General features: G+C 42.4%; 1 protein-coding gene across 1 annotated transcript in view; it reads right to left on the bottom strand.

Annotated features, from left to right (window-relative positions):
• cacna2d3a (calcium channel, voltage-dependent, alpha 2/delta subunit 3a) overlaps window positions 1-14,909 on the bottom strand; it is a 633,142-nt gene that overhangs the window by 42,691 nt on the left and 575,542 nt on the right. Inside the window, exon 35 of the mRNA XM_067998742.1 lies at window positions 3,457-3,568. Within this exon, the coding sequence (XP_067854843.1) occupies window positions 3,457-3,568 (112 nt within the window). The remainder of the gene's footprint in view (window positions 1-3,456; window positions 3,569-14,909) is intronic.

Below are 14,909 nucleotides of genomic sequence, written 5' to 3'. Positions count from 1 at the left end.
AGGTGTACAGTGCGTGAAGACCTAGGACAGCAAATGTCAAAACTGGGGTGGGGCAAAAACAATTGAAGGGCTGTCTAAGGGCATCACATTTACATTAAACTAGTTGTGGGAGATACATCTACTTAGTGTGGCTTAGTACAGAACAGAATTGCTGTCCATACCATTTTGACCTATGTTGAAAACTGAGCTGTCCCATCTTGAATAGCCAGTTAGTTGGCCTTTGTGGAACTGTTGCATATCTTTATAGAAAAAGAAACCATGAACAGGCTTCAGTTTTAGTTTTCTAAGTCTCCATGTGTAATTTTAAACATGGGTGGTAAGTTGTATGTCAAATATTTCCTAGGAAATGTTTTCTTATTCTTGAAGGTAAATGGTCAATCAAAAATGAAGAAACTTAAAATGAAGTGATCTGTAAAAACTGATTTGGAAATAACTGGAAAAGGTTCTGTTTTATTCTTGATTAGGCTGGAGCAGTTAGTCCATCAAACTAAAGTATTTTAGTTTTCGGAATCATTAATTTAGTGTAAGTTGATTATAAAATGTTTCATAAAAATCACCAAATGCATAATAATATGCTGTCTTTTACATAATACCGTAGTGACCATTTTTACATTGTGAATTTCTACCACAGCAGTTGTCAAAGTTCAGTAGCTTATTATTGATTTTGTTCTATAAAGTATTGTTTCTCACTCCATATATTTCTATGAATGTTACGTTGCAAATGGAAACAAGTGTATAACAGACAAAATTCCAGATTCCCTCGGTATTCCACAACAGCTGTACTAAGTCAATCGACCTAGTTTTTTTACATTTTTACTCCTGTAATTATTTGACATTTATAAACGGTACCGACTAATGCACACAAAAATACCTTTTGTCTTTTGTTGATTAAAGTTGGTTTATTGTCATTTAGCATTGTATATCTAGTTGTACAATTGATACACTCTCATGCTCATAATCATTTCCTATTAATGTGACAAGCTAAGCAATTTAATAAACCTCATAATTAAGTGTCCTAACAAGTAAAACCAATAGCGTTAAAGCTCCTCCTACTGGTAGCAGATATTTACCAATACTGTGGGGTAGATTTTAACTTTCACTGCTGGGCGGAAAACTGGCGATAGTGGATCAGGCATCTGTTATACACAAGCCCGACTTTCCTTTCCATTGTACTTAATGGCAGAAGGTACTTAACCTTCCGTTGATGTAATTCTACATGCTACTTGCCACATAACAATGTTTTTGTGTTAAGATTAACACTGTCTAAGGACAGAAACAAATGTATTTCATGATGGAAAATGTTTATATATAATTTCCTTTATGGTAATACCTCTGTTTCTATTGACTTCCACCCTTCCCCTTATGTGAAGTTATAATTTTTTTCATAATAGTGTAATTTCTTGGTCTTTCATCTCATAAAACACGTAAATAGTTAGTAATCATTGCTGTTTCCTGTGCACATCAGGAGTTGTTGCTAATCATATGAGCTCTGTGAAAAACTCTGAGATGTAAATAATCAAATTGGTCCAGTACTTATTTTAGCAGTGGAACAAAAACACCTTTACTCTGTGACTTTTAATATTATCTTGTTTATTTTTAACTGAAAAAGAAAAGGAACAGCTTATAGCAGCCTCACCTGTTGCCATAGCTTTTCATTTAATCCTACACTCAGTAATGAAGGAACTCTTCCCGTGTACTTTTTATGCTGTTAACCCAGATATGACATAGTATTGCAGCAGCATTATTAGACATATTTTTAATACAAATATGGAAACTATACCCAAATCTATTTAATATTTCTTTAAAATAGCAACATTAAATTAGGGATGATAAAAGAACCAGTTCTAAAGTAATCGCTCTCTTGTTTTCTTTCATTGACTATTTTAACCAAAAGCAGTATTGAAGAAATTAGAATTTAATTTTAAATCCTTTGAAATCAGGTACTATGTTTTAAACCTTAAATCACCAGTTGTATCACTTGAACTAAAGAGTTGCTGCTTATCTGTGAGGCTAAGTGCAAAGAATGATTTGTCAATCTGTTTGTGTTACATTAGATTTAACAAAATGATAGACAATAAAGTACCTTACTGCTGCAAAAACAATATTTAGAATTCTTCCTGTTAATCATGGCAATTAAATAACTTGACTTGTTCAGTAACAGCATAAACACAAGTTTTTCAGTTTTTAAACAAAGGCATTTACTGACAAAACTATGGGTCTTTGTTGATTATACAATGTACGAAACAAATGTTTTATCACAAAAAGCCTGAGATAACCCCACTTGTTCAAGTGACTGTGCGGGTGACTGCTAACCATAAGCTTTTAGCTTGAATCTCTGGCTGCACTTCACTGTAACTTGCTTACTTTGATTAGGTGATATGGAGGCATTCTATCTCAAAAGAGGAAGGAAAACAGCAGAACTCAAGCTTCATGCTCATTTCAACTTCAGAGCACCTCCTGTTGACCGAACATATGGCGACTTTGAATGGAACATGGAGACATCCATGGTCCAGAGTGCCCTATCTTGGAACTGAAGGAAGTATTGTGGGGATTTGCAGTACCCATAAATATGTAATAATAATATAGAGTTAAGTGTTTGAACAGTTTGGAATTCCAGGGTGAAAATTTGAAATATTCATCCAGGAACAGCTATGTATGATTATTCTCTTATTTCAGTACATTTGTTTTACTTTTCAAGAATATCATTAGGAGAGCTTATTGATGAATTACATAAACTGAGCCAATGGGGAAATTTTAACCCCCACAACGGGCGAGAGAGTAGGTCAAAATTTAAAAAATGTAAAAACCTGACCCCAACCTGCCATAAATGCTCCCATTTCCGGTTTTAATGGAGATGGGTTGAGGGTTGAGGGGCGAGTGACTAACCTGCTCTCTAGAGGCGGGTCAGTTATTTAAACATGTTAATGAGACTGCGTGCCTCAAATTTTAACAGACTTTTACATCTGAGGGCCGGGTTTCTCAGGGCTTGGGAAACTCAGCAGCTGAAGGGAGGTGAGAACGGCCGATCCAGCAGGTAAGTGCCTTTCCAGCACTGTCTGTGGGCCGGGAGGAGCAGGAGTGCTTCCCCCTGGTCCACCAAGCTAACCCACTGCGATCGGCTTTCCTCCCTGCGATCTCTTCAGCCCCCCCGACCCGTGATCTCTTCAACCCCCTCCGACCTGTGATCTCTCCCTCCCTCCCTCCTCTCCAGTCCCCGACTACGGCCTTTCAGTGCAGGCCTTCCTGCCCGACAGCTGACCACCCTCTCAATTTGGCTGGCTGCCGGCCAGGAAACGGAGAAAAAATTCGCTAAATTTGGCAGGACCTCCAGGGAAACCCACATTTCCAGGTTTCCCGGCAGCTGCGAGTCCCCCCATTCCCTTCCTGCCTCCCCGTAAATATCGGGGCTTATGTGCATGTGCAAACACGGGATAAAAGAAATGGGAAATGCCTTACTTGTGGCAGCCTTCACAGTTGATTGCTCCTGTAGTTTCTTTTATAGTTCGTTCAGACACAAAGGCTGGATATTCAGTGTCACATGGCTGGAGAACTTGCTTAGGTCTCTGTGCTAAAAGAAATATGCAGCAACCATAGTATTAGCCATGATTAATTTTGTGAAATGCAAATTATATCTGTTAAACTCCAATGGCCCAGATTTTTCTGTCAAAATAACGGTGAATCTAATGACACTCGCCATTATTTATGCGCAAATGGTACAGCAACTTCAGGCGAGGGACAGACGCGCGGATAAACTCAAAAATCCAAAAATTGCTATTTGAGTTGCGTCACCCCAGCATCTCGCTGTCTGGCTCGCCATTGAATTGCACGAAGCTGATGTATTTGTGCGGTAGATACGAACTAAACTTGCCACAGGAAGTTAAGTCTTGTCCATTTCAGTCTAAATACCCTTTTAATGACGTGATAAGTGTTAATTACTGCCAAACAACCTCTCTGGCACTGAAAATTAACTATTACAAGTGTGGCGTCTCATTCCTTCAGGTTTTAATTGTTGGAGATTTTAAAAATGTCAAATTTTAAATTTTTTCTAACCTTTCCTTTCTCTCTCTTTTTTCTCTCCCTTAATCCAATCTTTCTTTCCCTCTCTTTATTTCTCTTTCTGTACCTGATTTGACATTAAATTCACCCACTGTAAATTACATTTCCTTCTCAGTCCTCGCGCTGTTAATTTCACAATCCTCCAATCTGATTGGTTAAGGGGATACACGGTTGATTGCCTGGTTCACTCAGGTCCCCGATGGCTGTTTCCCTCGCTGCGACGTTATCAGTTCGCACTTTCAGCAACTTGCCACAAAAACAATTTAAAATCCTAAATGTGCAAGGGCAAATCTAACTAACAGCAGACAGCATTAGATTTTCTGCTACAGCAAAATTTGGCCCATTGTGTTCGATAACCTGACTTAAATCTGTAATTACCACCAGTGAATAAAAATTACCAAAAACTGAGAGATAACTATAGTTTTAGCATGTCAAAACCAACTTAATATTATGTACTGCAGTAACATTCTATGTGTGAAATCGTATTGATGATAGTAAGAGTTAAAAAAAAGCTGAAAATGTAGTAAATGTCAATTTTCGGACAATGCATTCCTCACGCCACCATGTGGTATTTTAGAGCAATTGCAGGGAGTCTCTGTAACTAATAAAAGTTCACGTGTTTTATATTGAAGATCTACAGCCGATCAGATTTCCACCCCTCCCAAATTCAAGCCAGGTGGTTCTTTTTGATACCAGATTTAGTTTAAAAATAACCTTGATAGTTCTAATCTTCATGTCATTAGTTTCATAGAAAAATTACTTGTCAAGTATTTTTCCAGAAATTACAATTGTTGAAAAGTTAAATGGGGAAACACCACAGATGTTGTCTTTCACTTCTTTCACTTTTAATTCAGGGATCTCAGGAATACTCTGACTTATGACTATTAAAGGCTTTGTAGAATTTTCCCTTGTATAAATGTTCTGTTTTAATACAGTTGCCTGAATAGGATAAATAATTGTAAACATATTTACACCTCTGTTGAAAAGACCACAATAGATTTCAAAGGCTAAAAGGAACCTGTTAAAGAACCTGGAACCTTTTGTGATTTCAGTTATAAACCATATCACAAAGCACCATACTGAATCAGTTACATCTTTTGTATTCTGCCTGTAGGATAATTTTGTGAAATCAGTGTTCTGGACCAGAGAACTCAGTACAAATTAACTTGTCTACTAAATGTTCTGTGTCCCAACAATAACAGCAATGATTGGAGCAATTTTATAATTTTTTGCACAAAGGCTCAATCTTGGCAGTGATTGCACGAAGATTGTGCTTATGGCATAAACTGGTATTTTAACCACCTGCTTGGGAGTTGTGCCAGCATCATATATGAAATGTATTTTAAGTGCCATTTGCACTGCTTTCTGGCACAGAAATCACAATTTTTTATGTCTTGGGCCCAGAGGAATAGTGCTGGTACATGAAAGGACATTTATTCAATTTACTCCACTTTCTAAGTTCCGTAAAGTTTGTATGTATCTTTTTGACTTCAGCCTTGAGCGGGATTAGATATAGTTTTTTTTAAACAATTTCGTGACATATTACTGTGATTGTGCTATTATTCTACCAGTTTTAAAGTTTCCACACTCATCACTGTATCCCAACTTTAAAAATTACAGATTTACATTACAAAATTACAAAGCACAGATGATACTAATGAGACAAGACTGCTGTATCTTGTTCCAAATCCCCTATAATTGCCCTCATTGACTGCTGGCTTGTATCCCATTGGCATTGCCTTGCCATAACTGACAGTTCTTGTTCCATCTGGTGGTGCACACCCTTGATTACCATCTCCTTTCTTCCAATCGCTTGACTATGCTTCATCAATTCATCAAATACAGTCAAAAATCATGACCCATTCCCATGGAACAAGTGATAATTCCTGGCACATGTGCAAATGTAACAGTGATCTGACAAAACACTTTATAAAGTTGCCAATATTTTGGTATATCTTTATCACACACATTCTAATTTCATCTCTTAATCCTATTTTGCTTGCAGCATATGGACGCAGAAGTAACAAATGGCAAATAGAGCACACTGAATGCTAACAGAATCTTTCGAAAAGGGCACTGGCATGCTTTATTTCCCCATTTGAACAATTCCCCAAAGTAGATGAATATTTATACTTGCAAATGTGTATAACAAGAAAAGGCATTCTTTAACAACTTAAATAACAAGATATTGAAAGACATAAGCAAAATGGGATGAGCCAGCGTATTACAAAAGATAAAATAGGGACTTATTTTTCTCATGAAATTACATTACACAAATTTTGTAGGTTGCATGTAATAAAATTCTCACTTGTCTCTGGAAGTAGGGCAAAGTGATCTATACCAAGTTGAATTGCGGTTCTCTAGGGTAGATAACGGTGGATCGAACGGCCATCTTCTGCAATCTGCTTTCTCACAGATTACTGGAAGTAATGAGCCCAGCCCCAGGACTACAATTGTCATGAGCCTCGTGGGCAAAAGAACACCCAGGAATCACCACGCAGCCAACTTTTCTCAAGCGTACTCAGGAGACCGTCATGTGCCTCCTGATTCCCAATGCCCAAAATCCACAGTGGCTGCATCCCACCTCCTGGGACTTCCAGCACTGATCCTGTCAAAGTTCATGGGGGAAGGAGGAGGTCCCTTGATTTGCATGCAAATGGTGGATGCCTACACCATTGAGGGCGCATCCTGGGTGCTTGATTGCCCTCACAGGCCGTACAATAGGCCATCCTCTGCTGAGACTGGGTAGGGAATGCTAGCCCCCCCCTAGAAACAAAACCGAAGTACCCACATTGGCCCCCTTTATAAGAGATCCTGGTCCTTATGGTGAAATGCAACCACCAGAGATTTTCGGCCCCTGATCCATCACCAAAACCGCTTCTTTCCACCTCCACAATATTGCCTGTCTCTCCACCACTCAAACCCTTATGGCGTTAGGAGTCCCCTTCTACATACATGGCTTTGTTTGGGGGCAGGTGGAGGCTCTGCTTCAATAATGCCAAATGGAAACTTTAGGGTAAGACCATGACCCAGAGTTATGGATTGTAGATTTTCAGTGCAGTTTGTGGTGGGGCTGAAGATGATAGCTTTGGTCTTCCTGATGTTGAACGGAATGAAGCTGTGATGCATTGAGGACTGGATGTTGGACAGACAATCTGACAGTATGGAGGCAGTCATGAAATATTGAGAAAAGAATAGGAATGTTTATTCCTGTTCATTTCATTTATATATCCCTAATACAGGTTAAAAATAACTTGTCTTCCAAAGTGCCAGATGGTTTCTACTCAGAAATATTTTTTTGAAAGTTGGGGAAACTTTTAAAATGTACAAACAAGTCTCTCCCATGGGTAGGTTAATTATTAGAATAGAAGGTATATTCATAGTGTGTTGATGAAAACTGATCCTTAGAAATTGGCTATCCATGCAAAGTAACATGACAAATTAATGGGAGATCCAATCAGCATATAACAATCTGGCAACTATTATACTGATGATCATGACATCCATGAATTATACTTCTTCATCATCTGTATGACAATTCTCCTCCTGCTTGCATAACAGTGATTGGTATAGCTGATAATTGAGGCAGCCTACATGTTTAGACATGTGATTAGAGCTGTATGCATTGTAATTCATTGTAATTCTTGTGAATATATTTGTTTCTTTAAAATCATAAACATTGTTTAAAGGAATAAAATCTTCCATTCACAAAAATATATTAAGTGTTGGCAGCCTTAGAGACCTCATGAGGATTCACACCCACTTCCTTACAGTGAAATCTGATATTAGTGGTAGGGTAGATTGAAAATGAATAACTTTTATTTAATAATAACCTAACCGCCAAATCATATTAATTCACATAAATTATCGAACCAGTTCAAAAGAATCAGTACAATTCAATTTATAACAAGCTCTACTTTAATAAGGGGCAAACAACTGACTAGAAAGGATCTATAGGATTAGGATCTATGAATCACATAACAATTGGTTCCAAACATTTCAAGGTAATGGAACGTCCTTCTTTAGCTGGATGGCAAAGAAACATTTTCTGGCAAAAGTAGAAACCAGAAACAGATGTGTGAAGTAATTTAGGATTGATATGTAAATTATTTTGTCTTAAATACATAACCAAGGAGGTCCAGAAGATAATAACATATATTTCATTAATATTTTAATGTAATTTTTCAGTGATCTGCAGGGGTATTTGTAACAGTACAGCACATTTCACATCCAAAGTTACTGCAGAATTTCAAAACTATCCTTTCTTTTGAATGGGTTTATTTGTGGGATTCAAAAAAAAAGATTGGTAGAGTTGAAAAGGACCTTAATGAACCATCCTTTTCTGGGTCGATTAAAAATAAAAGGGATTACTATCAGATTATGCTGGTTCTTGATACTTGCCGTTGAGGGAATGTTTAAACTTTGTGGGGCTGCAATTTTATTCACAGTACAATATTCTAAAGTTGACAGACTGTTCAAACAATGGTGAGACCGGACTCCGGAGGTACTTTGCAGTGAGACGACTCCCTCCAAGTTACATTGTATTTATTGTTTGGGAAACTTCTGTTGGAGATCTTTTTGGGAGGGGAGCTCATATTTGAGTTGGCCTCATTCTTAATCCTGAAGGGTTGAACCTGGCAAGAAAAAAGCTGCACGAATATGGGACAGTTCACTAACTAATGCTTAGTATTTCACCACTCAGTTACATCTCTGTGGCTGTAATCATAAAAACATTACAGTCCTGGCAGACCTTGAAGATTGACTCATTTTTAGCCACCCACAATTGCAAGATGATGAAAAATTACTAGACAAGTCGAGAAGTACATAGGAGATCCAAAAAAAGTTTGGAAGATGATAGGATAAATGTAGTATTTTTTTTGAGGGGGTGGGGGAGGGGTTAATTTCTGCAGGGATTCTCCTACATGTTCATCGTAACTTTGGTGAAAGAACCACGGAAAATCCGGAAAAACGTTTTTCTGGAGTTTCCAAGGCTCTTCCGCCTAAGTTACAACAGATGAGCTGGAGAATTCCTGTGGGAGTTCACCGTCTAGATGTATTATTATAGAAAATAATGGTGCCGATATCTAGTGGTTAGAAGTGAAATAGGAAACTTTCAGGTAAGTTCACTGGCCCCAGACTTCCAGTGCGCAAAACACTGCAAAGCTAATTCTCGAACCCAAGTTCCCTTCAAGCTCAGTTCCCCTCTGGGAGCAAGGGGTTGATGAATTTACCCACATCACATTCACTGCGTAGATTTAGTTCCTTTTAAAAAAATTACAGCAGCATCAGTAACAAAAACTCACATGAAAGAAAGAACTTATATTTATATAGCACCTTTTATGACCACAGGTAATGTAGGGAAATGCGACAGCCAATTTATATGCAGCAAGGCCCCACAAATAACAAGAGATAAATAAAAGATAGTCCATTTTGGTGGTGTTTGTTGAGGGGTAAATGTTGGCCAGATCACAAAGAGAACTCTCCTGCTCTTCTTCTTAGTGCCACTGGCACTAAGAAGAAGAGCAGGAGAGTTCTCTTTGTCCACCTGAGAAGGGGATGGAGTCTCTGCGTAATGTCTCATCTGAAAGGCAGCATTTCTGACAGTGCAGAACTCTCTCAGCACAGCACTATTGTTAGCCTAGATTATGTGCTTGTTTTTGGAGTGGGGCTTGAAGCCATGACCTTCTGTCTCAGTGACAACAGTAGTGAACCAAGGCTCACGACTTAGAGATAGCGGGTAGATTTGAACTTGGGCTGCCCGGCGTAAGCGAAGCAGTAGCAACCTGAAAATGGCTTTCTGCCCCATTTATGCCGGCGTTCTGGCTACTGCCATCCTCATGGGGGCCTTCCACCGGGCAGCTGGAGCATCTGCCTGTTTCGGGTGGTAGGTCCTTTTAATATATAAATGGAGGTCCTATGACAGACATAGGACCCCGGTTAAAACTTTGATGGGTGCAACAGCAGAAGAGGCACCAAAAAAGTAAGCTCCTCTAAGCTCTACAAGAATAATGTGGACCACTAGGCGTGATCAGCCATTCTGCCGGCCAGGTCAGCCTCTGGGTTACCCAATATTGCACTGGCCCGGAGCCAAGAGCCAACAGGGTGCCCATTTGGCTCACTGGCAGCATAGTAACGAGGTCCAACCCTCAAAATAGCTGTCTAAAGGGTGCAGATGTCTGGATCACGCCGTCTAGTGGTCGGTTGACTGATAGATGAATGTCTAGCCTAGCTACAGTGCTTTCTTTCACCAAACTGCAACAGCAGTAAGTTGCTAATACAAATGTAGCAATAAGTAGAAGCATATTTTAAGCCAAGTTATAATGAAATAATAATGGAAAACTGTAATAAAAGCAGCTTTTAATATGGTATTTGCTGAAGAGCTTCAGTTATTTGTGCTCCCGTTATCTGTGTTTGCGATTATCTATGTAAATTTTCACAGATTATGGCAAAAGAATCAGAGGGGAGATGAGGAAATTTTTTTTATGCAGTGAGTTGTTATGATCTAGAATGCACTGCCTGAAAGGGTGGTGGAAGCAGATTCAATAGTAAAGGGAATTGATATATAGGAAAAATTTGCAGGGCTATGGGGAAAGAGCAGGGGAGTGGGAACTAATTGGTTAGCTCTTTCAAAGAGCTGGCACAGGCACGACGGGCCGAATGGCCTCCTTCTGTGCTGTATGATTCTATGAGCATCCTGTGGAGTCAGGGCTATTGGTGCAGAAGTATTTCTCCTTCAGACTCGTTCACTGCGCACACACACACTCACAAAAGAAGCTCCTACTTTGTATTGATAAAAATGAATTCTATTGTGTTCTGTCACAGTCTTGTTCAGAGCTTCTACCCGCAAACTTTTTCAATCTCGACTGGGAATGTTGGTTCTGAGTAAAAATCACAAGGACACCAATTCTCCACAAGGTCAGTTGGGCCTGCCTCAAACCCTGCCGCTGTTTCTGTCAACAGTTTTACTTTACAACCTACCTAGGATTATAAAATCTTTATTACTAATAAAAGGGGATATCAACTTATAAATGACTGTTGATGATATTAGCAGGCGAGTGCTTATTGCCTTTGCCTGACATTCTTTTGTCTACTATTTTAACAGAGGCATTAGCCTGTTTATTCTAAATGGGTTAACGCCTCTACTAAAATAGCAGATGAATGTGTTAAGTGTTTGTTCACTCAGATAGGTCAACAGTAATTCTAGCCATGGTCTTTGTTGCTTATAGGAGAAATTGCTTAAAGACAGATGGGGAGAATCCATTGTCCCATGGAAAACATCTATTCATGGGCACTTCTACGTTGTTATTAATAAACTAAAGTCTCAACTTTTCGTCGATTCTGATTATCCATGAGGATGGGGATCCCTCCACAATGACAGATAATAAAGGGTTCACTGTAATCGCTAAGAATCGTTTTGAGTTTTATTAAATTCTTTCTTAAAGCAATTCTATTTTCTGATCTGAGAATGATTTAAACTGTGATATAGTTGTGTTCTTCCCAGTTCCAAAGTGTTAACCTTTTTCTAATACACCCTCATATTAAAAGCAAAATACTGCGGACGCTGGAAATCTGAAATAAAAACAGAAAAGGCTGGAAAAGCTCAGCAAGTGAGGCAGCATCTGTGGAGAAAGAAACAGAGTTAATGGGCTCGATATTAGGAGGGAGGCGGGTTGGCAGTGGGGGGTTGGGGTGCTCCGCACGCAATCGCAGCCTAATTGAAGGCACTTACCTTGGCTTCCGGGTTTCCCGTTCTAGGTGGGCGCACTGCGCACCCGCATCACAGGCTGTCAGTAGGAGGAGCCCTATTTAAAGGGGCAGTCCTCCAATGCTCCTCCTGCAGCAAAGAACCAATTTAGGAGCTTGAAGCAGGCCAGAGGCCAGGCTGCTCCAAGGTTCTCTGACTCCTCACTCCAGGTGCTGCCCGATGGGGTGAGGAGGTCACCAGCAGCGGCAATGTGTCCACAACCTGGGTGCAGTGCAGGAAGAGATTTAATGTCCTAACCAGGTCAGCCAAAGTGAGTATACTTACGCATTCTTGCACACTCCGTCTTCCACATCACCTCCACCACCACACAACTCCTTCTGCACTGCCATCACAATGCTCTCGCATCACTCCTCACATCCACTCAACTATCATCCTCACCTTGCCTGTATGTACTCACCGCCCCAGTTCCCATTTGAACACTACCACGCAACCCAATCCTCATACAATATCATGGCTTCATCTCACACGCACACTCCCGTGCATCTCCATCACGCTCACCCCCACCTCCAACCCCACCCACACCAATGCATGCAGCGGGTCACCATGCAACCATCAGTCAATGACGCCTCTGTGTTTTGCCTTGATAGGAGAAGAGATGCCAGAATGCCCGGGAGAGGGCAAGGACCAGAGGGGGCCCGCCACACCAGGTGGCCTTAACAGATGCGGTGCAGCAGGCACTCGAAATAAGCCGGACGCCGGAGTGCCTGTCCGTGGCGGACGCCGGAGTGCCTGTCCGTGGCGGACGCCGAGACTGGGAGTGCACAAGCGGCTGGTGACAGAAAGCTAACACTCAGCACTCATGTTAGCGAATGATCTTAGCATCACTTGGCATCTGCAGCACCTCAACATCTGTCCACTTGCTTAATATTTCTCTCTGTTCTCTTGCAGGGCCATCTGCGACTGCCGTGACTGTGGAGGGCGATTCCTCAGAGGACCTGCCGGCCTCTGAGGGTGCATCGTCACATCTGAGCCAGCCATCCACCAGCGCAGATACACACACCTCAGTGGGTCCCCGCCCTCACTTAGTTGGGCTTGCACATGGTGAGTCACCATGCACGTGAGCACGAGCAGACCCTGGTGGCAGGGGCAGCTGTGGAGAGTCCATGTCGGTGGGAGCACTCTTCTCCAGGCTCTGCTCAGCTGGACCCAGATGCTGAACCCTGGGGGCCAGCCGTGAAAAGGAGAGTCATCGAGGGGCAGCATCACATTGCCGAGGTACTGGAACAGTTGCCACGCGCACTCTCCACAATCGTGCAGAGGATGGAGGAGTCCAATTCCTGCATGAGTGGAATACTGTCACAGGGACATGAAGGCATCACTGAGATAGTGTCGCGGGTAGGTGCGGGAATTTCTGCGATGGAGGAAAGGCTAGCCTCCATCGAGCGTTAAGCACGGCTCAACAATGAGTCCATTCAGGCCCTGACAATGGCCGTTCGGATTCAGGGTAAGCAACATTCTGCCGCCTTAAACAGGCTGACAGATACCTTACAACTGGCCATCCAAGGCTTCACACAAGTCCTCCAAACTGTCCTCCAGCAGGGTGCAAGGAGTGATGTGGGCCTGGGCCAGGAGAGGGATGATGGTGAAAAGGGACATGGAAGTGGGGACGCCACTCAAAGCGCTCCCACGTCTCACCCATTGCCCCCCTCTCAACGAGTACCTGCAATGCTGCCCCCTCTCCAGGTGGCCGAGTCTGCCCCTGCACAGGTGTAGGTGGAGCAGTCTTTGGAGGGGCCCTCACGGGCAGTGAAACCCAGAGGGCGTCTGCGCAAAGCATCTCATCGGTCAGGGCATGGACAAGAGCAACCTGCCACTACCTCTGCTGAAGCTGCAGGGCTAGCACCACGTAGGGGTTCCGTAAACGTAAGGTGAAGGATTTGTGAGCACAAAGGGGATGCACAAGGGTGTAAGACGAAATGTCATGTTTTTGATTTATTTTCCTTTGTTTTGCAAAAAATCATAAAAAATTGTTATCACCACTACTGCCGCATCTTTGAAAATCTTGTCTGGTTTGTGCAATAATGCCCTTTCCTGAGGATCACCATGAAGACCCACACCTGATGCCACCCATTGTGTCACTGCAGAGTGGGTGTAGGGCTGTTTTGTGCAGACAACTGAGAGACGCTGGCGATGTCCCCGGTGGCACACTGAAAGGATGCGGAGGAGAAGTTGTTGAGAGCAGTGGTGACTTTGACAGCGACAGGTAAGAAGATGGTGCTTGGGCCAGCCGGGAGCAGTTCGCCATGAAGGAGGCTGCAGATGTCTATGACTACATGTCGAGTGACTGTGAGCCTTCGTGTGCACTGCTGCTCAGAGAGGTCCAGGAAGCTGAGCCTCGGTCTGTAGACCCTGTGTTGAGGGTAGTGCCTTCTGCGACGCATCTCTCTCTGCGGTTGCCCTCCCTCTTGCTGTGCAGGTGGATGTGTCACAGCACTGTGTTGTGGAGCTCCACGTGTCAGAGGTGGACGGCGAGGCTGGTGATGCTATTCGTCCTCAGAGGAGGTCATGACGGTAGCAATGGCGGCCCCCATCTGGAAGATGTACGTTTGAGGGGGTCTGCAAGGTAGGTAAATGTGTCTGCACACTGGGGTTGAAGTTCCAAGTTGGTAAATTTTATAGTTAGGAGGAGGGTGGTGGAGGCCAAACTTTGTCCAAAGTGACAGAGTGGCCTCCTGCAATGAGTGAGGGTCTCCCCCCCAACCTGTCAAACCAGTAGGGGAAACACTCTCAGTTTAGTTGAAAATCCCACCCCTCCTAAAATATCCTACAAATCAGGTCTGCTGATGACCTGAACTATCAAATTAATTGCCTTAAGTGGGATCCCGCCAGCTTTAATTGCCAGCGGGAGTCCCGCATGCGGGGGCTGCGCGCGCATCTAAGCGCGTCACTGGGGAACCCGGAAGTGGGCGGGTTGGAGCCGGGCTCTGGACCCGCCCCGGGAATCCCCGATTTTCGGAGCCCCCCCTGCCACGAAGCCCAATGTTTCAGGTCGAAGTTCTGACGAAAGGTCTTCGACCTGAAACGTTAACTCTTGTATGTTTCTCCACAGATGCTGCCTCGCTGGCTGAGCTTTTCCAGCATTTTCTGT

Source organism: Heptranchias perlo, chromosome 17 (assembly GCF_035084215.1).
Source record: "Heptranchias perlo isolate sHepPer1 chromosome 17, sHepPer1.hap1, whole genome shotgun sequence".
In the NCBI taxonomy this organism is placed as follows: domain Eukaryota; kingdom Metazoa; phylum Chordata; class Chondrichthyes; order Hexanchiformes; family Hexanchidae; genus Heptranchias; species Heptranchias perlo.
This window is presented reverse-complemented; position numbering and strand designations above follow the sequence as displayed.